The sequence below is a fragment of the Chenopodium quinoa genome, unplaced genomic scaffold (genome assembly GCF_001683475.1).
Source record: "Chenopodium quinoa cultivar QQ74 unplaced genomic scaffold, ASM168347v1, whole genome shotgun sequence".
NCBI lineage: Eukaryota > Viridiplantae > Streptophyta > Magnoliopsida > Caryophyllales > Amaranthaceae > Chenopodium > Chenopodium quinoa.
Window position 1 is genome coordinate 1,891,719 of NW_018744697.1, and position 23,249 is coordinate 1,914,967.

General features: G+C 36.1%; 2 protein-coding genes across 2 annotated transcripts; one reads left to right on the plus strand and one right to left on the minus strand.

The window, feature by feature from the left end:
* Positions 1-201: 201 nt before the first annotated feature.
* On the plus strand, positions 202-16,913 carry LOC110702709 (protein MAINTENANCE OF MERISTEMS-like). The gene is made up of 5 exons (XM_021880465.1): positions 202-753; positions 908-1,039; positions 1,510-1,537; positions 16,388-16,449; positions 16,872-16,913. Exons 1-5 carry the CDS (start codon positions 202-204, stop codon positions 16,911-16,913), a joined length of 816 nt encoding a protein of 271 aa, XP_021736157.1.
* Positions 16,914-19,659: 2,746 nt separating this feature from the next.
* LOC110702710 (cylicin-2-like) lies at positions 19,660-22,870 on the minus strand. Its single transcript, XM_021880466.1, has 10 exons — positions 22,821-22,870; positions 21,564-21,656; positions 21,390-21,458; positions 21,205-21,291; positions 21,031-21,099; positions 20,445-20,515; positions 20,283-20,345; positions 20,074-20,166; positions 19,865-19,957; positions 19,660-19,748 (listed from the first exon to the last, which is right to left on the minus strand). The coding sequence occupies exons 1-10, from the start codon at positions 22,868-22,870 to the stop codon at positions 19,660-19,662; spliced, it is 777 nt and encodes a 258-aa protein (XP_021736158.1).
* Positions 22,871-23,249: the final 379 nt, after the last annotated feature.

The following is a 23,249-nucleotide window of genomic DNA, read 5'->3' on the forward strand; positions in this document are numbered from 1 at the left end:
GGTCTAGAGACGTGCGAAGGGAGCACGACAGAGGACGACGCCGACCCGTCCACTTCTCTCTGTCCTCTCCCTGAGTGGAACGAGCAGACCCTGTACTTCTCTCCCGTCCACCACATTTCTGAGAGGGTGCAACGTGGGATCACAGTTGGTAGGACGTGCTGCCATGGCTCGGGCTGCGATACCTTGGGCGACCTATACAAGATGTACATCGGCATTGACGAAGAGGCGAGACTTCTCTGGGAGTCTTGCAGGTTGACTGCGTTGTTTGAGAGCTCAGAGGCCATAATTGCCTCTAGCGGGGGTCATCACGTGACTCGTGTCCTGGTGGAGTTCTTTTGGGACATCACCAACACCTTCCACTTTCCTTGGGGTGAGATGATGGTCACCCTGATTGACTTCAGTCTTATTACGGGACTGGAGTTTAGTTCTGTTGCGCTTCCGTTTGACAACGAGATCAGCGTCTTTTCCCCTGAGGTCGAGGAGCTGTTAGGTCCGATTGTTGTTCGGGCTCATGCTGAGGTAGAGTCAACTCAGTTTAGCGCAAAGGGGATCCGCCATTCGACTCTAGCGGCGGCTTTCGAGGATGATGCGACCACTCGAGAGCAGCGGTTGCGCATCTTTGTGTTTATCTTGCTGTCGGGGACGTTCTCTCCTAACAAGGGTAGTAGAGTGCTGCTTTACTACCTACCTGCGGTCCGTGATCTACATTTGATCGGGACTTATGACTGGGCCAGCATGGCCTATGCTGACTTTGTTTGAGCGTTACGAGACTCGTGTCAACACAGGTCCTTCACGGGGAACGTCGCTCTATCCGGCTTTTGGAGAGTCGTAGAGGTATACTTTATCTCCCATAAAGTTTATCTTTAAGCTTTGGTTAGCACTTGCTGATGATTTTTGCCTTTTATAGATGTGGTTCTACGAATACTTTCCCTCTGTTGCGCCAGCAAGACCGCCGCCGCGCAGATTTCCAGTGAGTGCCTCTTGGGGAAGCCACCGCGCTGGGATGTCTACTGTTTATGTCCGAGATCAGATCAAATCGGTATGGTTCTTATATATTTGAACACTTTTGTATTACCTTCGATGGATTCTTATCTGATAGGCGTTTTTTGCAAGAGCCTGATGTGCTGTACCGGCCATGGATCGGCTTGGTTGTCCTTGGGTTAGCCGCGCAGTATACTGCTGAGCGTCGCTATTTCTTAGGGACATATGGAGCAGTCGCATATCTTGGAGAGAGGGTTGCTATTCAGCATTCCTCGGACACTTTCGTCGTTCCTGCTCCTCCGCCGCGTCACATGTTCAATGCCGCGAGGTTGGTGAGCATGTCAAAGAGAGCTGGCACCCCTTGGCGATCTTATACGATCCCTGGGCGGTGCTATGAGAAGGAGCTACTGCCGTTGTTAGCTCCAGTCCCTTTACTGGCTGAGGAGGTGGCAGTATGATTTCCATTTTTTACCTTTTGTTAAGTAGCCCCCAAGTAATTTTATACTAACTTTGATTTTCTTTTGTCAGGCTGGAGCTATTGAGTTTGTGCCACCTCGTATGTCCATCCATTATTAGGGGACATACGGGCCGATCGAGGAGATGATTCCTTCGGCTCCTGAGGGTGAGCGCTTCGTGGAGCGGTCGATCCCTCGTCACCAGACTCGGGTAGGTTTTATTTATTTGCAATTTTTGTCCATATATGTTATGCATTTTTACTGACTTTATTTTCTTTGGCAGTTCTCACGCGAGGTGGTCACGGCGATGGCACGGTGTATAGATGCCTTCCGGAGCCAGCTCGTTCGGATGAGGAATGTGGCTACGTGTCGTTGCGACGACGCCGTTCAGGAGGTAGTTTTCTTTCTTATTTTTGCATTACTGCTTTTATTTTGATTGTTTCTGACTTAGTTTCTTCTCGTACCCGTACGAGACCTGAGGTACGGAGAGAGCCGGCGAGGTCTAGCTCGAGACGTCGTCGTACTAGTTCTGGCGGTCGAGGTGGTCGTTCTGAGGCTGCCCGGACCGAGGCGGTGGAGGGTTCAGGCTCTTCACTTGAGGGTGCACACGCTGCGCCGGTAGGCCAGGGAGAGGCTACCTTGGCTCTTAGAGGTGGTGGGATATACGAGGTCGGCTCGTCATCGCAGCAGCCTCCGCAGCCTCAGGTTGATCTTGGGTGGACAGGTCATGTGCTTAGTTTTCCATCTCCCGAGGAGACTAGAGCTGGAGATGGAGCTGGTGGAGAGGTTACTCCTCGTACTACGCTGTTTTATGACATGATGGGCATACGTCCTCCGGCGCCGTAGTTTATTCCTGTGCTTTTTTTATTTTGAATTTTTATAGAACTTTGCCTTTATTTAGACTCATTATTTAGACATATTTGTATATACATACTACTATGAGTTTTTTTTAACATTCATTTATTATTTTTTCATTTTTATGTGCATGTTTGTGTGTGCAAGGAATTGTGGTAATTAATTTTGCGCAAAAATTCCGTCATTTTTATTATTATGGAGGGTATCCGACTTTCTCCCCCAAAAAGAAAAAAAATGAAAAAATAAAAATAAAAATATTGGATTTACAAAAACTTAAAAGTTAAGTTTAAATAGAATCCAAAAAATAATATAATTAATATAATTGATATATTAATTAAGAAGAAAGAAAAATATAATTAGAAAAAAGGTATAAAGAGAATAAAAAAAACCGTAAAGGCATTGGTCAGACTCGAATCAGGCAAAAAACGCGGTTTTGAAAAGCTCATATGATAGACACGTCAGCGCCATCTGGCGCCACGCGTTTTGAGTTAGCGCCTTAGCGTTTGGCGCCAGGCTCTGGCGTCAGGCACCAATGTCTGGCGTCTGCGATGAGCGCTGACTCTGAATCCTTTCTGGATTAAAACTGTGCTGATTTTGTGCATAAATAGCCCCCTGCCCAGCCGATTTTCTTCATAATTTCAGCAGATTAAATATATCCTTAGCTTTTGAAAAAATAATAATCATGTCTCTAGTCTCTAAAAGTTTTACCAACTTCACTCATGAATGGTGTTGGTCTCTAACTGTCAAGGAGAGAAAAGAGTTAGACTTTTTTCATATGGGGGGTATTTATGGTGTCAAGGGGTTAGATCTTGATGTAAAATTTATTCATACCGCCTTAGAATACAGGGATGTGGATACTCATTGTTTTAGGTTAGGATGTGATGAAATTAGCCCTTTGCCGAAAGAATTCGGTGCTATCTTAGGCTTCCCTACATTAGATATGGCAGTAATCCCTAGACTAAATGAATATTATTATAAGGATTTTGAACGCTTCTTTAACTTAAAAGACAAAGATCTAACAAAATAGTAGATGGTAGCATAGTTTATTTCAAAGAATTTGCTCACCATTATTTTGATAGACCTTATTCTGAATTTTTTCATGTTTATAGAAGAAGGGCTTTTCTTTTTTGCATGCTTAATCAATATCTTCTCACTAGTGGTAGAGCTAATGAGGGTCAGGCAATCATATCAACTATTTTGAAGCAGATTGAATCTTGGAGAAATCCAATGCCATTAATTTTTGGAGAGACTATGCTTAGTCTTAATAAATTAAAGAAGAATACAAAAGCACCTTTTCGGAGCTCTCCAATTTTATTACAGGTAGAAAAAAAAATAATATTTTTAATTACAGAAATCAAAAACATATTTTTGTATAGTAATATTAATTTATTTGTATTGATTTTTTTTTTTTTTTTTTTTACAGATGTGGCTAATGGAAATACTAGAATTAATTAGTCCTCAAGACAATGTTGAAAAGTACACTCCAAACTGCTTTGTGAGAAGGAAGAATCGCTTCTCTAAGATAGGGCGCCATGAATGGAAGGTCTTCGGCTCTTGCAATTTTACCATCAAGTGGGTCGTCCCTTGGTGGAAAATAGAAAAGATGATTGGTGTCAACAAGCAACCTTTCTACCGTCTTCCAAGCCTGTCCAGGATGACTTTTTATTATCCCTGCAGGGTAAAAAGACAGTACGGTCTACTTCAAACAATTCCCTCCGGGGATCTTCGTCGTCCCTATGAATTTCCTGTCTCTCAAGAATTAGACAAATTTGATGCTTATTGGAGCACTAGACCTTTATGGGAAGTGATCACCCAAAAGGTTCCTCCTTCCTTGCCCAATGATGTGAAGAAGTGGCTTCTAAAGAAACCTTCAAAGGACATGAAGAAAAACCAGAGTAAACTGATGTGAAGAGTCGTCTAGGTGACAAAGTGATTCCCGTTAAGGAACGTTTGGGTGAAAGAGTTGAGTTCAAAACACCTACAATGCCTGAGAAGAAAAACTCTACGAAGGGTAAAGGAAAGAGAAAAGCTAACACTACAGAGAAGAAGGCTTGGGTAGAGAAGAAACATGGGGTTCTAGCTAAGGGAGAAACTATTTACTCCAAAATTGAATGTAGGTCCTCTAAAGGATGCCTACTAGCTAAAGTTATGGATGAAGAAGAGGATGTAGATAAAAACTGGAAGATAGCAAAGAAAGAGAAAAGATTAAAGAATTGCTTAACTTTTGATTATTAGACTTAGTTTTAAATTCAAAGTTAATTTATTTAAGCTTTATTTAAATTCCATCAATAATGTAATTGTTAATTTATTTTATTAATGAAATTGCAGCTTTTTTTAATTAAATTATCTCCTTTAAATTTAATTTATTAAAGCAATGAAAACTAAAAATTTAATTTTCCAGAAATTTTTTCGAGTACGGAAGTCGAAAATTTTCCGAAAAACACCGAAATATTCCCAGGGACTCTCCAGAAAAATGGCGCCACGCTTTTACGACTGGCGCCAACTGCGGCAGTCTGGCGTCAGGCGATAGGCGTTGTCGTCTGGTGCTAAGGTCAATCGGCTGGCGCCAAGATTTATTTTGTGACGCCGAAGTTTTGTCGATTTTCTGTCGAATTTGTTATTAAGTCTGGGAGGCGAGGTTTGAAAAAAATAAAGTGGTTGCACCCGTAAAGGGTTGCCTACGTATCCTTTCTTAAGGAATCAGGCCAAACGTAGCTCTCTTGAGTGTCCTACTCAAGTAATTATGGGTAGTACTTTTTAAGTTGGTCAAGATTTGTCATGTTCGAGAACTCATTGCCATCCATATCAGTTAATTTTGCTGCACCTCCTGATAGGATTGTTTTGACAATATAGGGTCCAGACCAATTAGGCCTAAATTTCCCCCTTGGATCTAGAACATTCTTCCTTAATGCTTTTAACACCAAGTCTCCTACTTTGATGTTTCTTGTCTTGACCTTCTTATTAAAATGTCTAGCCATACGAGTTTGATAGCATTGAGTATAATGTAGAGCTTCTAGTCATTTTTCATCAAGTAGAATTAGCTCCTCATATCTCGCCCTAGTCCATTCAACTTTATCGAGTTTGCTTTCTAATGCAATGCATAGAGATGGTATCTCTAGCTCTACAGGTTGTACGACATCCATTCCATAAACCAAGGAAAATGGCGTATTTCCCGTTGATGTGCGAATTGACGTGCGATAACCCCCAAAAGCGAAGTGGAGTTTGTCAGGCCAATCCTTGTAATTTTCTGTCATTTTCTCGATGATAGTCTTTAAATTTTTCTTAGCCGCTTCGACTGATCCGTTTTTCTTGAGGTCTATAAGGAGAAGAATGATGATGTTGGATGCCATATTTTTGTAGCAATTCTTCACACTCGGCTTGAAAGTGAGTTCCATTGTCACTTATCATTTCATGTGGGACTCCATATCGACAAATAATATTTCTTTCGATAAAGAGTGCTACATGTTTTGCAATGAGTTTAGCATATGATTGTGCTTTGACCCACTTTTTGAAGTAATCAATTGCTACTAGAATATATTCGTTACCTCCTGTTCCTGGGGGAGTGATTTTACCAATAATGTCAATTCCCCATGTAGAGAATGGCCATGGCGAAGTGTAGGTGTAGAGTAGAGATGGAGGAACGTGTTGTAGATTGGCGTAAATTTGGCACTTAGGGCATCTTTTTACGTATTGATGACAATCCCTATTCATGGTAGTCCTATAGTATCCTTCTCGCATTATCTTTTGGACTAGCATTTTGCCATTTACGTGAGTTCCACAAATTCCTTCGTGGACTATCCTCATTGATCTTTGAGCATCCTTTTTTCCTACACATAAGAGAGCTCGACCCTTAGGTACCCTTTTGTGTAACTCGTTGTCTATGAGTACGTATTGGGAAGCCAAGAGCCTTAATGCTCGTTTTGCTCTTTTGTTAGCATGGGGAGGGTATTCTCCTTTGGTGACATAGTTGAGTATATCCATATACCACAGTTCTTCTTCTTCTTCATCTTGGATCACTTCATCATCTTCTATAGCTTAAATATAAGCCGGTTTATGCCTTTTTCTATAGTTAGAGGAATTTGCTCGATTTTCGTTAGAATTTTAACCATTGAGGCTAGTCTTGCTAAGGCATCAGCAAATTACTTTTCTCCTCTAGGTAGATACGTGTATTCCACCTTCTCTAACTGATTAGTGAGAGTTTCCAGATAAGTTTGGTAAGGAGCTAGACTTTCGCTCCTTACTTTCCATCTTTTAAAGATTGTATTGATGATCAATGAAGAGTCTCCGAATATCCGTAATTATTTCACTCCCAATGCCAAAGCTGTTTCAAGGCCTACCACGCATGCTTCGTATTCGGCTGGGTTGTTGGTAACGTCGAAATCAAGCTTTATGGAGATTGGAACATGCTCTTCTTTAGGTGATACTAGTAATACTTTAACGCCTTATCCCTTTTGGTTTGAGGCTCCATCAAAGTATAAGGTCCAAGTATCGTCCTCGGTGACCATCAAGTCTTCGTCTGGAAATTCATTCTTGTGTATTGGCGTCGAATCTTCTATTGGAAAGTTCGCTAGAAAATCCAAAACCACAGATCCTTTGATAGTTTTTTGTGGCATGAACCTTACATCAAAATGGGCTAAGTTGACTATCCATCTTGATATGCGCCCATTGAGTGTAGATTTCTCGAATAAATACTTAAGTGGATCCAATCGGGAAACTAGAAAGACTGTATGCATGAGCATGTAATGTCTTAACTTGGTTGTAGCCCATACCAATGCGAGGCACAAAATTATCAAGTGGTGTATAGCGTACTTCATACTCGAGCATCTTTTTGCTTAGATAGTAGATCGCATTTTCTTTGCCTTCTACTTCTTGTGCGAGCATGGCTCCTATTGTCTCTTTGGTGACTGTTAAGTACAACCTAAGAGGTATTCCCGGAAGTGTTGGTGCCAATACGAGAGGATTTGCCAGATAGGCTTTGATCTTTTCAAAGGATTTTTGACACTCGTCATCCCATATTACTGGTACATTCTTTTTAAGATTTTTAAAAATTGATTCACATATTGTTGTCAATTTTGATATGAACCTGCTTATGTATTGCAACCGACCAATAAATCCTCGAATTTGCTTCTCGGTTTTGGGCGGTGGCATTGACATGATTGCTTTGATCTTGGTTGGGTCTATCTCTATTCCTCTAGAGCTGATGACATAACCTAAAAGCTTACCTGAGGTGACTCCAAGAGCACATTTGGATGGATTCAACCTCATGCTGTATTTTCTTAGCCTTTCGAAGAATTTTCTCAAGGCTATTTGATGGCCTGGGCGATCTTTTGATTTCACAATCATATCGTCCACATATACTTCAACTTCTTTATGCATCATGTCATGGAGCAAGGCAGTCGCTGCTCGTTAGTAAGTAGCACCCGCGTTTTTCAACCCGAATTTCATTACCGTGTAGCAGTAAGTAACCCATGGTGTTATGAAGGTTGTCTTCTCCATGTCTTCTTCTGCCATGAGAATTTGATTGTACCTTGCGTATCCATCCATGAACGAGAGAAGTGCATGATTCGATGTGTTATCTACCAGAATATCGATGTGTGGTAAAGGGAAGTCGTCCTTTGGACTTGCCTTATTTAGATCTCGATAGTCGACACACATTCTTACCCTTCCATCCTTTTTCGGAACTGGGACGACGTTGGCGACCCATTAAGGGTATTTGGATACCCTTATAAAACCTACAGTTATTTATTTTTGAACTTCTTCTTTTATTTTAAGAGCTACGTCGGGTTTCATTTGACGTAACTTTTGTTTTACAGGTTTCATTCCTGGAGTTAGCGGTATGGTGTGCTGAGTTATTTCTCTATTAATGCCTGGCATATTTTCATATGAATAAGCGAATACATCGATGAATTCTTTAAGCAAATTAATTAAATCCGTTCTTTCTTGTTCATTAAGTGTTAATTCGATTTTAACTTCCCTTTTATTAGTTGAATCATTTGAGATATCAACTTTCTCATTTTCCTCAATAATCGGTGTTTTCTTTTCAAGTGTTTCCATTGCTTTAATAAGTTCTTTGTCATTTTCATTGTTAGTTAAGCAATGCTTGTCATCTTGGGTTAAAGAAAAACACGAGGAGTAAGAGGAAGAAGACATATTATTAAATTCGGAAATCATTACATCGAAGAGAGATATGTCCTCAGGGACTTGATCGCCAACTTATCTAGGGGAAGAGATAGAAGAAGAGGGTGCTACAACTAAAGATTTAGATGACTCTATAGGAAGAGACTCTAACTCTGACTTTGACTCGGACGACTCTTCGAACGTCGGTCCTTGCCCCGTTGTGATGGAGATTTTCCTTCCGCTCGGAGTAGTCACCTTGACGGTTTTGCGCCACCCTTGTAGTGATCCTTCCGCTAGAGTGATGAGATTTGAGGGATCAAAGCTTTCGCTTTGTAGGACCGTTTGGATGAGCGAGGAGTTATCCTCTATGTACGTTGGCTCATCTTTTTCTTTCCCAAATAGTAATCCCATGACATTAAAGTCAAAGCATGGGGGTGCTTTCTTCTTATGAATAGGAGTTGGGATTTCATCTATAAAATAACAATCTAGGAAAATTTCGAATCCCGGTTGCCTTATGCCATTTACGACAAAAGGTTCGGGAAATTCGTAACACGGATAGTCCTCTCCTTCTTTTATGAATTATCCATTGAGGGTAAGAGGATACTGATCCATTGGGATTGCTTTCTTTTGGATGTGAGCATCCCTACGTGCTTTTGACTTTACCTGCGCTCGCTTGAGACCTTCCCGAGTCGGTTCGAAACCAAGTCCGAAATGGTCTAATTTAGGGAGGCCAGGTAATTCCAGCGGTTTTGCTATTCCTTTCTTCTTTCCTAGAGTCATCCTAGGAAAATGTCCTTATTTCTTTAGAATAGCGTTCACTATCATATTGGAGTGGGGATCGTGGCAGAGAGGGGTCCTTTCATCCTCTTCGATTAAGGAGACCTCTTCATTAAAGCCCCACAAATCTTCATCATCTTCATCATGATCCACATTAATTATTGGATTTTCTATGGCTTTAATCCTCATGGGTGAAGCATCGATCGTAATGGGAATTCCTCCAACTATGGCTTTTACCTGTTGGTGGAGAGATGAAGGGACGACCTTTAGGTCATGAAGCCAAGGGCGTCCCAACAATAGATTAAACGAAGCCTTAATATCTACTACTTGGAATGTAGTAGCGTGTTCTATTGCTCCTGCCGTTATATTCATAGTAATCTTTCCAAGAGCTTGACGACGAGTGTTGTCATAAGCTCTTATTCCTTGCGTTGACAGGGTTAGGTCTTCATCCCTTATGCCTAGCATCCTCGAAGTTCTGAGTGGACAGACATTAATGGCCGATCCATTGTCTACAAGATTCATAGGGACGTTCATTCTCTTGCAGACTACTGTGAGGTTTAAGGCCTTATAATGCTTGTCACCTTCTAGAGGTAAGTCCTTGTCGGAAAAGGTGATCAAGTTGATAGGACTAGGGAGATCACTCGTAAGGAAGTTAGACAACCCCTCAGGAGTGGTGTCAGAATCTATCCCTATCTTATCCAAGACATTCATCACTGCCAACCTATGTTCTCGAGATGTTGCTAGAAGCTTCCATACATTCATTTCAACCTTGGTTTTCTTGAACTGTTTGACAATATCATTGTCTTCTATGATTGGTGCGGGAACTTATTACATAGTTGGTATAGGTTGTGTCGAAATAGGAGGTTGAATTCTCCCGGATCTTATGAGGACGCCTATTGATGAATCTTCTTCGACCTAGAAGTCATCCATGGCATATGACACCGAAGGTGGAGGTCCTACCATGTCTTTTAAGTAAACGTCTTCTTCATCATTGTCCCAAACTCCATTAATACTTATGTCTTCTTCTTCTGGAATTTGGACTAGCCTTTTATCATCAATCATTTTCTTAATTAAATCTTTAAATTTAAAGCAGTTTTCAATAGTGTGACCCCCTGATTGATGGTATTGACAGTAGAATCTATCTGTCCTTTTTAATGATTCAAATGGTCTCGGTTTGAGAGGTTTGACCTCGCCACTCTCGGAGAGCATATTGAACATTTGAGCATATGGAATCCCAATTGGAGTATAGAGTCTATTACTCTTCTTGGGTTTGTCAATTACTTGCAGAGAAAAGGGTTTCTTTTTTTTTTTTTCTCGCTAGCTAGAGGAAATGGGATCTTGTTTACTTCCATGAGATCTTGAATGAGGTTTTGAAACCTGTAGCATTCATTCGTGGTATGACCGTTCCCTCGATGGTACTTGTAATAGGAATTGGGATCCCACCTTTAAGATCGCTTTTCTGGTGTTGAATCCTCGATAGGGCCAATAGGTTTGATTAATCCTTGATCATAGAGACGTTCAAAAGTAGCATCATAGGTCATTCCCATGGGTGTGAACTCTCTCTTAGGTTTATTTTTCGTGGGTGGAACCTTGTCACACTCTTTCAGAAGCTCTTTTAATTGTTTCTTTGCGACTTCAAGAGCTTTACGTAACAAGTTTGATCCCTCCAACATGGACAACGTAAGCACTTGTACATCCTCTGTACTTGCTAGTTCTGGAAGGTCATCCATGGCATCGAAAAAGATCTCCTCCTCTTCTTAAATAGCATGGATTTCCTCGATAGGCTTGATGAGAGATGAAGGATCAACCTCGTTTTCCTCATCACAGATGGCTAAGGAGTGAGCGAGAGGTGCACTATCAATGCTCGACTTCTTACTGGAAGGAGGAATTGGTAGTTTGTTGTTGTCGATTAAATCTTGGATAGCTTCTTTAAGCTTCCAACAATTTTTGGTAAGATGGCCCTTACCTTGGTGATACTTGCAATGTGCAGTGGGGTTCCAATTAGCATTCTCTTCTCGACCGGTGGGTCCCCAAATGGTCCAATAGGAGTTATAAGACCTTTTGCATTTAATCGGTCAAATGCGGTGTCATAACTCATACCTATAGGAGTAAAGTTCTTCCTAAATGGTTTCTTTTGTCCTTGATTATTCATAGCAAGGACTTCACTTAAGTTAAAGGTACTACCATTGTTTGAGTGGGTGATTTTGGAAGAAGAAGGATTGTCGTTCTTCTTACCTTTCCAGCCACTGTTGGAGTTACTGTTAGCATCTTTCAGCTTAGCCAGGTCGTCTTCAATATTGATTCTAATGTCATAGACGGCGTTGAAGGTATGGAGATTATTCTGTAATTTGAGATGCTTGGAGTACTTCTCTTGAAGGTTCTTGATGAATAACCTTACAGATTCTTTTTCGCTTGGCACATCAATCATCTTAGCAGAGGTTTCTCTCCATTTGTTGAAGAAAGAGGTAAAACCTTCATTCTCTTTCTGCTTGAGGATTTCAAGTTCCCTATAGCCAGTCTCAACTTGAATGTTGCACTTGTATCTATCAATGAAAGCATTTACTATAGACTCCCAAGTAGAGGTTCTTTCTTTGTCAAGAGAAAAGAACCATTGTTGGCAAACGGTTTCGAGGGATAGGGAGAACAACGAGGGAAACAACTTCTTGTCAATGCCTTTGATACTCATTATCGTTTCGAAGGCTCTTAGGTGAAAGTAAGGGTTGTCAATCTCTTTGAATTTTGGGATTTCGTTGGCATTGAACTTCTGCGGAAGAAGATCCTTGTCCACCGAGACCCCTTGTGAACTAATTCCTTGAAACTTATAGCCACTAGACAGTTTGCTCATAATTTCTTGCATGAGGTCCATCTGTTGTTGTTTCACAGGATCTTCGATTTTGAGGTTTAAAACCTTTAACACCTCAGTCACAGTAATCAATTGGTTCCTGAGCTCATTAACTTCCTCTTGAGTTGCCATTATTGTCTTAGCTTTCCTTTTACGAGCGATCGGTTTGTCGAAAATTTGGGCTTGAATAAAAAGGTTGTCTTTAATCAAACACCCTTCCTTTCTTGACCACGCGCTGTAAATTAAACCATTTTTGTTTTAATGACTTGACTCAAATTGACTTTGACTTTACTATTTGAAGAAGGAAAAAGCAAAAATAGGTGCATATTTTTGGCAAAAATAAGGTATATATTTTTGGGAGTTAAGTATAGAGTTCAAACAAATGGTTTAATCGGAGGATTAATATCCGACTTACCCCCCCTAAAAAAAATGACGGAAAATACGCGCATACAAGACTCCCTTAGACATGGTCAAAGTGTACATTAGTGTGTGCTTTTTATGGTGAGTGTAAGTGACATGCTTTGACTCTTATGTAAGACCATAGGACTTAGTGCTTAGACTCAATTAATGACTTGACAAGGTATTATTACCAGTAAAAATTAACTGAATCGACTAGAAAACTTTTCAATTAGACATAAGGTGATGACTCGAGCAACAAACCGAACTGTCGCCAAAACGACACGACTGGCGCCTCTCTTTGCAGTGTAGCGCCAGACGACAGGACTGTCGCCAGGCACTACACTCCAAAGAGTGGCGCTGCAGTTTTAATCTTGGCGCCATTGCTGGAACGTCGATCTGGAACCGCTTTCGGTATTATTACTCTACAAGGTATGCCTAAAGTCGTACTAAGTCAACTCTGATTAAATTATTATACTTTAATTACTCAAATTAATTAATTAATTAATTAATTAATTAATTAGGCAAAGTTCTTTAGTCATAAATCAGTTTATTTAATCTCAACACAAGTCAAACAAACGGTTAGGAAAAACACATAGAGGATGCACAATTAGTCAAGTAGGCACAATCATGATGCAATGAGTTTGCAACCTAACCATGGCTCTAGTTCTCTAAAGTTAGGGATATGGGTTAGTCAATAGAGGGTCCATGGTTAATTGTCCGGGTGCACCACGCGAAAGCCTAACCGTGAAGGGTTAGCGCGAGTGGATGGGACACCTCGAGTTTAGAAAACTAGCTTCCATGGTTTGGTGAATTCAACATTCTCGGATGTACCCTTTGGTTCTCAGAGCGTTTAATCAGGTAGATGGAGCATGAATTTTCAGGGAATTATGTCCATATGAAGAACGCATATGGGTTTCAGAAAAGTGAGAAAAACTCAATCAGGAAGTAAGATCGAGCAAATAGTGCTAAAAACTGGTCGAAATTAGAACGCATATTTCTGGCGCGGTATTGGAAGAACTTGGCGCCCGCAAACAGAGGCCAGCGCCACCTTTTGGCTTTAGCGCCTGGCGACAGAACTTTGTTCCGTGATGTTAGTTCCTACATGCCTCAGCAGCTTTCTATGCTCGATAAAATTTTCCAGTTTCGCGCAGCATTATTTCGGTTCTAGTTGTGAAAGATATTCCTCAAATTTCCTACGTGTAAAAATCCTATGTTTTAACTCATTACGGATGGTCTTTCCAATGAGATCTTTTTTATGCATATGACAATAATGTTAATCAAAATTACGCACATGAAATACTTAGAACTTTTCGAGTCTCATCCACTCATTCTAAATCATTGCCAATATAAATTTTAGGAATTAAAATAGAAATCCTCCCAGTGGAGTCGCCAAAAACTGTAGGGAATATTTCAAGCATTATCCAAACTTGAAACCTACTGTGATCATACACTAAAGTACGGTGGTGTCCAAAGGGAAAGAAGATAGAGCATAAGAGTCGCTAACAAGTTTTAGGAACTTGTAAATCGTTCACGAGGTGAAGGTTACACCCCTTAACGATCCAGGAGATCGTCAACTCCAATAGGTTTGGAACCATGACTGGTAGTTTGGGGATGAAGGTACAAATCCAACCTAAAAGAGATTGAACCTGCCCTAATAATAGGCCACTACTTTATTCTGATCGTATTCATGTGCGCTTTCTGACTAACATGCAATCATTAGGTTTAACTCTAAACTTGTTTATCTATGTTGGTTGAATTTAATGCACAAATAAAACTATTATTGACGATCACTTGAATTTATAATCAAATTAACCCTAAACAAGATTATTAATTCTCTTATTAAGTGTGATTACAAGTACAAATTCCCTTTAAACATGCATAAAAGGTGTGATCAAGCAATAATAAATATCAAGCAACATAATAATAATCATAATAATTATCATAATTATAATCATAAAATAATAATAATAATAATAATAATAATAATAATAAAATAATCATCATCTAAATAATTATAAATCATAATCATGTTCACGTTAAAGCATAATAATAATAGCCAGATCCTAGGCATGATACTAACGAGATATAAGGAAAGAAATAGAAAGCATCATACTTTTAATCATACTTGATATTAGGATTTTATAGTTGTTACCCTAAACATGATACTAGGAAGATCAAAACACCCTAACATGACGCTAGGAATCATAATAACAACCTAAGCATGATTTCTACATCATAATATTAATTAAAATCATTAAAGCACTTACTTGGATGCCTCGTATCTCTTTCTAATAACAAAATACATGCGTTAGTAACTTAAAGGAAAATATTAAAACAAACAATTAAATTAAATAATTGAAATAAAGATTAGGGATCAAACCCTCAGAAATTAAAACCTTTCACGTCTAGGGCGAAGGCAACTTCGAACAATGCTACGTGTTTCTTGGTCTTGTGAATGCGGAATTTTGTATGTAAAAAGGTTGGTTTAGAAAAGAGAGAGAAAAAAAAGCTTTAGCTTCAAGAGAGAAGAGAATTAGAGAGTTGTTATATTTATGAGAATTGGTGATGAAAAACGGAGGTTTTAGGAGGCTATTTATAGAGAAAATCAGCCAAACGGATAAAACAACAAATCAGAGTTTCGACGAGGAAAAAAGAAGTTAGCGCCAGGTGCTGACCATTAGCCCCAGACGCTAAGGCTAGCGCCTGGCGCCAGGCATTAGCGCCAAGCGCTAATGTCTGTCGTCAGGCGCTAATTAATTTTTTCACGCGTTTTCTCAATTCAGATAAAATTTAACCGTACAGAAGGGAAAAATCGTATTTTCCTTAAAAATACTCTTTTATTCTGATTAAAACTCCAAGAAGTCAACAAAAGTAAATTTATCAATGCTAATTCAATTAGGAATGAAAAGAACCTTCTAGAAGAATCTAGAAGACTAAAACCATTCCTAATTGCATAGGAATGATAAATCCATATTGGGCCGCATATAAGGCTCAAACCGGGCCCAGTTTTGTAATTTGGCCATAACATCCTCATTATTCATCGGAATTGGGCTTATAATATATCGTTGGAAAGCTCTTTTAAGCCCCATCCAACTACACCATTATTGAACCCATATTATGGACCAAACAAACTGGATTGGTTGTTTTCTTAAAATAGGTTTTCAAAAACAGAGAGAAAAGAAAAGAAATTAAAACTATCCGCAATACTAGACTTTCCAAACTTTCACTTCATCCGATTATGATTCGACGTGAAAGGTACTCATCACCGGGTTTGGTTTTGGAGAGACACAAATGGGTGTCTACATCAATTAACTTTTTCTTTTCATCAATCCTGGACATATTAAACAAGAAAAATGAACATTTAGTTATCTGAAAATGTTCATTAATAATTTTGAACATTAGTTTTATGTATGTACCTTTTTGTGACTTTTGAGGATGTTGTATCAGTCTCCTTGGGTTCACTAAAATGTCAAACAGTGTCAGTACATATAAATAAAATGATAAGTCATATAATATGTTATGTGCGTTTTCAATTTATTGAATGAAAGATATTTATATAACATAAACCACACATTCATAATACATATTCAACAAAATATTGTACACACATACAATAGTTTATGAAACACTAGTTTGAAGTTACAACACGATAGTTACATAAGTTAAATTGTTCCATCTAGATAATTTATCCTTACTAATTACATAACCCTAATAGTAAGACATGTCTTCAAGTTTTTCCCCTCCACTTTTTCATCATTCTTTGTTTTTTCAAAAACATCTTCCTTGTCTTGTTTTGCTTCTCCGATCGGATCATCACTTTTTCCACCAATATCTGACCTAGTGTCAACATCATTTTTTGAACCAGATCCTGCGTCTAAGAAGAAATAAAATTAGATATGAATATTATTTCTTTGTAAATGAACATTTTACTCTTTTTAATTGAACATTCTATCATTTTTAGGCAATCCTTCAATATTTTCTTCTGAAGCTGCTGAAGTTTTACCCATATCCATTTCTTCAACTGTATTATAAATCATCATTATGGATATACATAAAGTTATTATTTTTTTACACATAATAATTAGAAATGAAGATTTAATTTTCACTTATGTACATTATTTATTATATAAATTAACATTTTATCATTTGTTGAAGTTGTTGGTGGTTCAATTATATTACCAAGTGTTGAAGTATTGGGTGTTGTTCCTATTTTTAAAAATTAACAAATTAAAACAATTTAGACCACAAATTGAGAATTTTGCATATAAAAATCAGAATAGTGTCTTTGAGTTAGAATTTACTAATGGCCGGAAAAGGTGAAGTCAACCCCAAGCTGAAAGCTTTTCTGATGTCATATTCTTGTTCTTTTTCCTTTCCCTTTTTGGCCATTTGCTTCTCAGAAATTTGCTTCTCAGTCATTTGTTTTTTAGTTGTTTGCTTTTCAGATGCTTGCATCAGATCCTTCTCAGCTTGATCAAGTGCATTAAGGAAATCATCACTGCTAAAGAATTTTTCATCTTGGCTTAGAATTGACTATTCCCTACTTGCCACATTTCCTAACACTTCATCAACTTTTTTGACCAAGTCATTTCCAGGAAAGATGCTCTTTGGCTTCACTAATTTTGTAGAAAGCTTTGACGGGTTTGAACAAGCTGTCTTTACCAGGGTTACAAAATAATCCATGAAAACCTAGATTATAAGAATGAATATTCAGAATTATGAAGTTGAACATTTAAGATCATACAAATGAACATTTATGTTAGCAATTTTGATCATTTTATAACCTGAGCACTTTCTTCAACTTTTGCAGCAATCCTTGGTAGGATTTTTCCTCTCCCAAATCCCAAATCAAATTCAGTCTTCATCCTTTCAAGAACCATGTCTCTTTTCCATGCAGAAATAATAGGAAATGTTCTTGGAGGCCTTTTGTCTAACCTCTGAACCCTATCAAAATAAAACAGCTACAAGAACAAATAAAACAAGGAACATCAACAATATAACAAATGAGCATTTATCTAAATATGAATGAACATTTTGTATTTAAGAATTTAGCATCAGAAATTGTAGAGAGCCTTTGTAGAACCCCTTGCCTTTCTGCTTTCTCCAATCAACATGACTTTTGATAAGTGAGTCAAATATATACTAACACCAATTCAAATTCTTTATTTTTTCTTTGTCCATCATAGAAAAAAGAAACTTGAAATGGCATTGATTTTTTAATTTGCATTTCATCATGCAGTTCGCAGCCACTGCTAAAAAGTTAGTTATGAAATGTTCACTTGGTGGTCTTTTGTTGATGAATTATTAATGTATGTATCCATTCACAATCTGTAAACAAAATGAACAAAACGTTTACAATTTTAATCATGTAATGTATTAAAAATGAACATTTAAAACTGATCATACCTGACTCACTGATGGAGTTTTTCCTGACCAAGATTTTCTCCATTTCTTCAGAAATTCTGCATACTCCTCACTAGCTTTATCAGACTTTGCCTCAACAATTGGAATTTCTCGTGTAGGCAAGACATAAACTACCCTCACATCCTCTACCTCAATTTCTATTTTTTCTTTCTTTGACAATTCAAAAGTTTGGCTACTCTCTTCAAAACTTCCCAATATCCAATTACAGAAACTTTAAGTTGAGGTAAACTAATGTCAAGAAGTGATCCTAACTCTATATCAACAAGTTGTTTTTGCTCAGCTGTCATTTTATCTATCCATTGCATGAACTTGACATGTCCTCTCTTTGATGCTTTCTCTTCCTCAAATTCCTCTTCCTGTATTTCCTCAACTTCCTCAGTTTCCATTGCTTTAACTATTTCAGTTTTATTTTTCTTTTTTCCCTTACCTTCGCTCTTTCCTTGATCATACACTACCAACTTTTGCTCCCCCTTTTCAGCCTTTGCCTTCACTAACTTCTATGCCTTCCCTTTTTTGCTTGTTTCTTCTTTGGATTTATTTCCTTCTCCTCCTCCTCCTCCTCCTCCTCCAACTCATCATCTTCCTCACTGACAGGCTCTGCTTCAGCTTTATATATTGACTCTTCACTATCATCTCCAATGTCAGTTGAACTTTCATCAATAGGATCTTGAGATAGTTCATCAGATGGTACTTCTTGTATTTTTTTTCCTCTTCCCAACATTTTTCTTGGCAGGGTTGACAACTGAAAAATTGAAATTTAAATTAATATCATCTCCATATGATTTTTAATGTATTGAAAATGAACATTAAGCAAATTATAAAATGAAACAAAATTGTTTTCATAAATGATCATTTTATATATAGAAATTGAACATTTATAATGTATCATTATATATCTGCTTTTCTTTTGCCGGCAACCTTAGAATTTTCTTCACTTCTTCTGCAGTTTTCTTTTTTCCACCTATATATTGAAATTGAACATTAATAATACATCATTATATATATTAAAATTGAACATTTACCCTTTTTGCCTTGTACAACTTTTTCAGCAGGAGCACCTGCCATTTTTTGATTGGAGTAGGTGATGTAGATGGTGCATCAACTTCCTTTTGAATAGGAGAAGTCCTTGTAGACATTCTTCTTTTCTGACCTTTTTTTGTGGTTTCTTCAGCAGGCTCAACAACCTTCTTCTTGCCTCCCTTTTCAGATTCATCCAACAGAACATCTATTTTGTTTTAAATTTTATGTTAGTAAAGTTAAAAATGTAATATTTATTATTAAATAGAAAAGTATTACCTTTACCTAGGCTTCTTGTAACTCTACCACTTGGCACAACAGGACTTTTATTTTTGTTTTGTCTTGCAACCATTTTGTATCTTGATTTCCTTTTGGTTGATTGTTCACTCTTTTGAGATGAGGCAGCTATTTCCTCACTTTTTGTGAAATCTTTATCCATATCTTCATCTAGCAGATCAGTTTCATCCTCAATTTCAACATAATTAGATGCCATTTGTGTTGCATATTAAATGATCAAATATAAAATATTAAATAAACATTTATGTAAATAGGATTACAAATGTTTAATATATACAATATAAATGAACATTTCATATAATGAATATTAACTTTCTTTAGGCTTTCATTTGCAATTGTATCTTTCATTTCTTTAGCCTTTGGCATGTCTTGCTTTTGTCCATCTATATAAAATTAATTAGTGGAAATTATTAATCTTCTTGAACATTTAATATTATAAAGATAAAAAATGAACATTTTATGTAATGAATATGTACATTTTTCAATATTTATCTTTCAGATTTGTTGTCTTTGGAAAGACATCTTCCACAATTTTCTCTTTAGGGCTTTTTCCTTTTTCAGGCCCTTTTTTCCCTCTTGTTCTTCTATGAAAATTTAATCAGTTAAAATTAAAATTTATTAATCTTATTGAACATTCAATATTATTCAGATCAAATATGAACATTTTACGTATTAAAAATGTACATTTTAAAATTTTTACCTTTCAGATTTGTTGTCTTTGGAAAGATATCTTCCACAGTTTTCTCTTTAGGGCTTTTCTCTTTTTCAGTCCCTTTTTTTCCTTCCTGTCCTTCTATGAAAATTTAATCAGTTAAAGTTGAAATTTATTAATCTTATTGAACATTCAATATTATGCAGATCCAATATGAACATTTTATGTAATAAAAATGTACATTTTAAAATTTTTACCTTTCTGATTTGTTGTCTCTGGAAAGACATCTTCCACAGTTTTCTCTTTAAGGCTTTTCTCTTTTTCAGTCCCTTTTTCCCCCTCTTGTCCTTCTACGAAAATTTAATCAGTTAAAATTGAAATTTATTAATCTTATTGAACATTCAATATTATGCAGATCCAATATGAACATTTTATGTAATAAAAATGTACATTTTAAAATTTTTACCTTTCAGCTCAGTTTCCACAGTTTTCTCTTCTACTGACCCTTTTTCTTTCTGTTTTGCTTCACCTTCAAAAGTAATAGTATTGTTAAAATTGATATTTATAATTATTAAACAAAAATATTTAATAAATTTGAACATTTACCTCTCCTGATTTGCTTGCTTGCCTTTTCCATTCTTTTGAGAATTTTCATAATTCTGATTGTCGATTCTTTGTACTTCATGTAAATGTATGATACTGTTATATAATTTTGAAATATCTACATTATTTGATTATATTAATTCACTTATTCAAATTTGAACACACTTTGGGTTTCTCTCTATGTCTAAATGTATTTGTTGCATCTTGTCCTTTAAGGTTGTTATTTTTGAATTATTTTTTTCCTTGCACGCTTCTATTGATCGTCATCTTTGAGTTTTCTGATAATTCATTAAAAATATGTTTGAATTTACAATTTTGATTAAATAAATAAAAAATGAACATGAAGTCTTAAAAAATGAACATTTAACTTATCTTACTTTTGGCCAGGAGTATTCTTTTTTGTATTGCTATGCAAATGAACATAAAGTCTAAAGAAAATGAACATTTAACTTATCTTACTTTTGGCCAAGAGTATTCTTTTCTAGATTGCTTTTCCCTCCTAGTTGAACTTCTTTTTACTTGCTGAAATCAATATTAAAAAATACTTTAAATAAAAATGCACATAATATATTTATCAAAAATGAAATGAAATTAACATTATATATTTATACCTTTGATCTACTTCATTTTTGTCCTTTTCAGGTACAATTGTATCCTGTTTTTGCTCCACATTCTTTTCACTGAATATTGTATATATTCATTAATTAGAATTTGTATTATAAAAAATTAAAAAATTTTATTTGTAAAATGAACATTTGTTTATATAAAAGTTAGCATTAGTATACCTCTGATCAACTTCATTTTTGTCCTTTTTTTCAGGAGTATTCTTTTCTAGATTGCTTTTCCCTTCTGGCTGAACATGTTTTTGCTTACTGAAACCAATATTAAGAAATGCTTTTAATAAACATGCACAAAATGGTACACAAAATATACAGTTATCAAAAATGAAATGAAAATTATTTATTAATACCTTTGGTCAACATCATGTTTATCCTTTTCAGGTAAAATTGTATCCTGTTTTTGCTCCACATTCTTTTCACTGAATATTGTATATATTCATTAATTAGAATTTGTATTATAAAAAATGAAAAAATTTTGTATGTAAAATGAACATTTGTTTATATAAAATTGAGCATTAGTATACCTTTGATCCCTACTCTCTTTGTCAGTTGTGTTATGTGTAGCAGACACACTCTCAGTTGTTGCATGAGTAGCAGAGATGTTCTCACTTTGTTCACTTTTAAAAAATAGAATTATTTTATATAGTATGAAATTAAAGTATGAAATAATTTATACAATGAAGAAGATAATTAGTTATTTTGGTATAAAGCTTTTATACCTTATTGTTTGATTTGTCTCTGGTGGTCTTGATTTTGACATAAAAAATTTCACTCGAATCTTTTTTTTTCACTAAAATTTTAAGAATTACCTAATAAGTTTGGTATATATACACAATGTACAATGATTGCATGTAAAAACAATTATTTTATGCATATAAACTTACTTGTTTAAAGTGTATCTTTGATAACTACTACCATATTCATTTTTTTATATAACCTTCTTTAGAGCTAATGGTTCTGATTTTCCATCTCTTAATTGAAGCAAGTGTATCACTCTAAATGGCACATCACTACATTATAAAATAATTACAGGACATTAGTTTGAATGCATATCACTGAAATGATTATTATCATATTTATATATGTGCATGATGTTTAAATGAAATGTACATTTGTTATTTAAGCCTCAATGAATACTCAAATGAACAAATATACATGTATGATCATAATTATATCTACAAATGAACATTATGAGTATCAAATATGATCATATACAATGATGTTTCACTGAAATGCACTTTTGTTATTCAACCTCAATGAATACTCAAATGAACAAATATAAATATATGATCATAACTATATCTATAAATGAACATTATGAGTATCAAATATGGACAAATACAAATAGCATATCAAACAATGATAAAACCAATTTTTATGAAAAACAACTAGCATATTAAACATGAACATAATATATTATGTAAATGATTACTTACCTTGGTAATGGAGACTTTTTAAAATCCGTACCAATTGACTTGTCAATATCTTTTTAATGTTCGGGATCTACAATTAGAGCCTTTTAGCGGTTTTTTTTTCAACTTTTCTACTCTTGACTGAAGAGGTACATCATCATCGTCTCTCTTTTGTTTAATGAATTGTTATTGTTTTTATTAATTTGTTAATTTTCAGTAAAAATTTTCTACAATCGAAAGAAATTGAACAAAAATTGATCAAAAATTAGGGTTCATACATAAAATTGAACAAAATTGAACAAAAATTAGGTTTCACATATAAAATCGCACTATAATTGTCATCGAAAGAAAATGAACAAAATTACTTACTCTTTAGATACATCTTGCTCTGATTTTGCAGTTTCATCTTGCATGTTCATCTCTGAAGTGGTTTTTTTGCAAAATCAAACTACAATCGCACGAAATTGAACAAAAATAAGGTTTCAATCGCAAAAAATGAACAAAATTAACGAAATTACTTACTATTTTTCAAGATGTTGTTGTGGTTGTTTCATTTCATCTCGAATATTAGACATTTGAAGCAATTTTAGAGTATTTTTAAGAAAATTTTCAGTAATTTGAAGTGAATTTTGTTCCCATTCGGTGGGTTTGATGAGAGAGAAACTCTAGAGAAATAAATAAAATGGTTTCCAGAAAGAGAAAATGATTTGAAATTTGTTTTTTTTTTATCTAAATATATATGTGGGGTAGGGGCGGTAATTTTTTCATTTACTAAGGTTAATGGGGACTGGGGAGGGT

Coding starts and splice junctions, on each gene's coding strand:
- LOC110702710 (XM_021880466.1), bottom strand. CDS start 22,870: ATGAACATGCAAGATGAAACTGCAAAATCAGAGCAAGATGTATCTAAA. Junction 21,657..22,820: donor GAGCAAGATGTATCTAAAGA/GTAAGTAATTTT, acceptor ATTTTTTAAAAG/TGAACAAAGTGAGAACATCT. Junction 19,958..20,073: donor AGAGACAACAAATCAGAAAG/GTAAAAATTTTA, acceptor AAATTTTCATAG/AAGGACAGGAAGGAAAAAAA.
- LOC110702709 (XM_021880465.1), top strand. CDS start 202: ATGTACATCGGCATTGACGAAGAGGCGAGACTTCTCTGGGAGTCTTGC. Junction 754..907: donor GCATGGCCTATGCTGACTTT/GTTTGAGCGTTA, acceptor TGCCTTTTATAG/ATGTGGTTCTACGAATACTT. Junction 1,040..1,509: donor TCCGAGATCAGATCAAATCG/GTATGGTTCTTA, acceptor TTCTTTTGTCAG/GCTGGAGCTATTGAGTTTGT.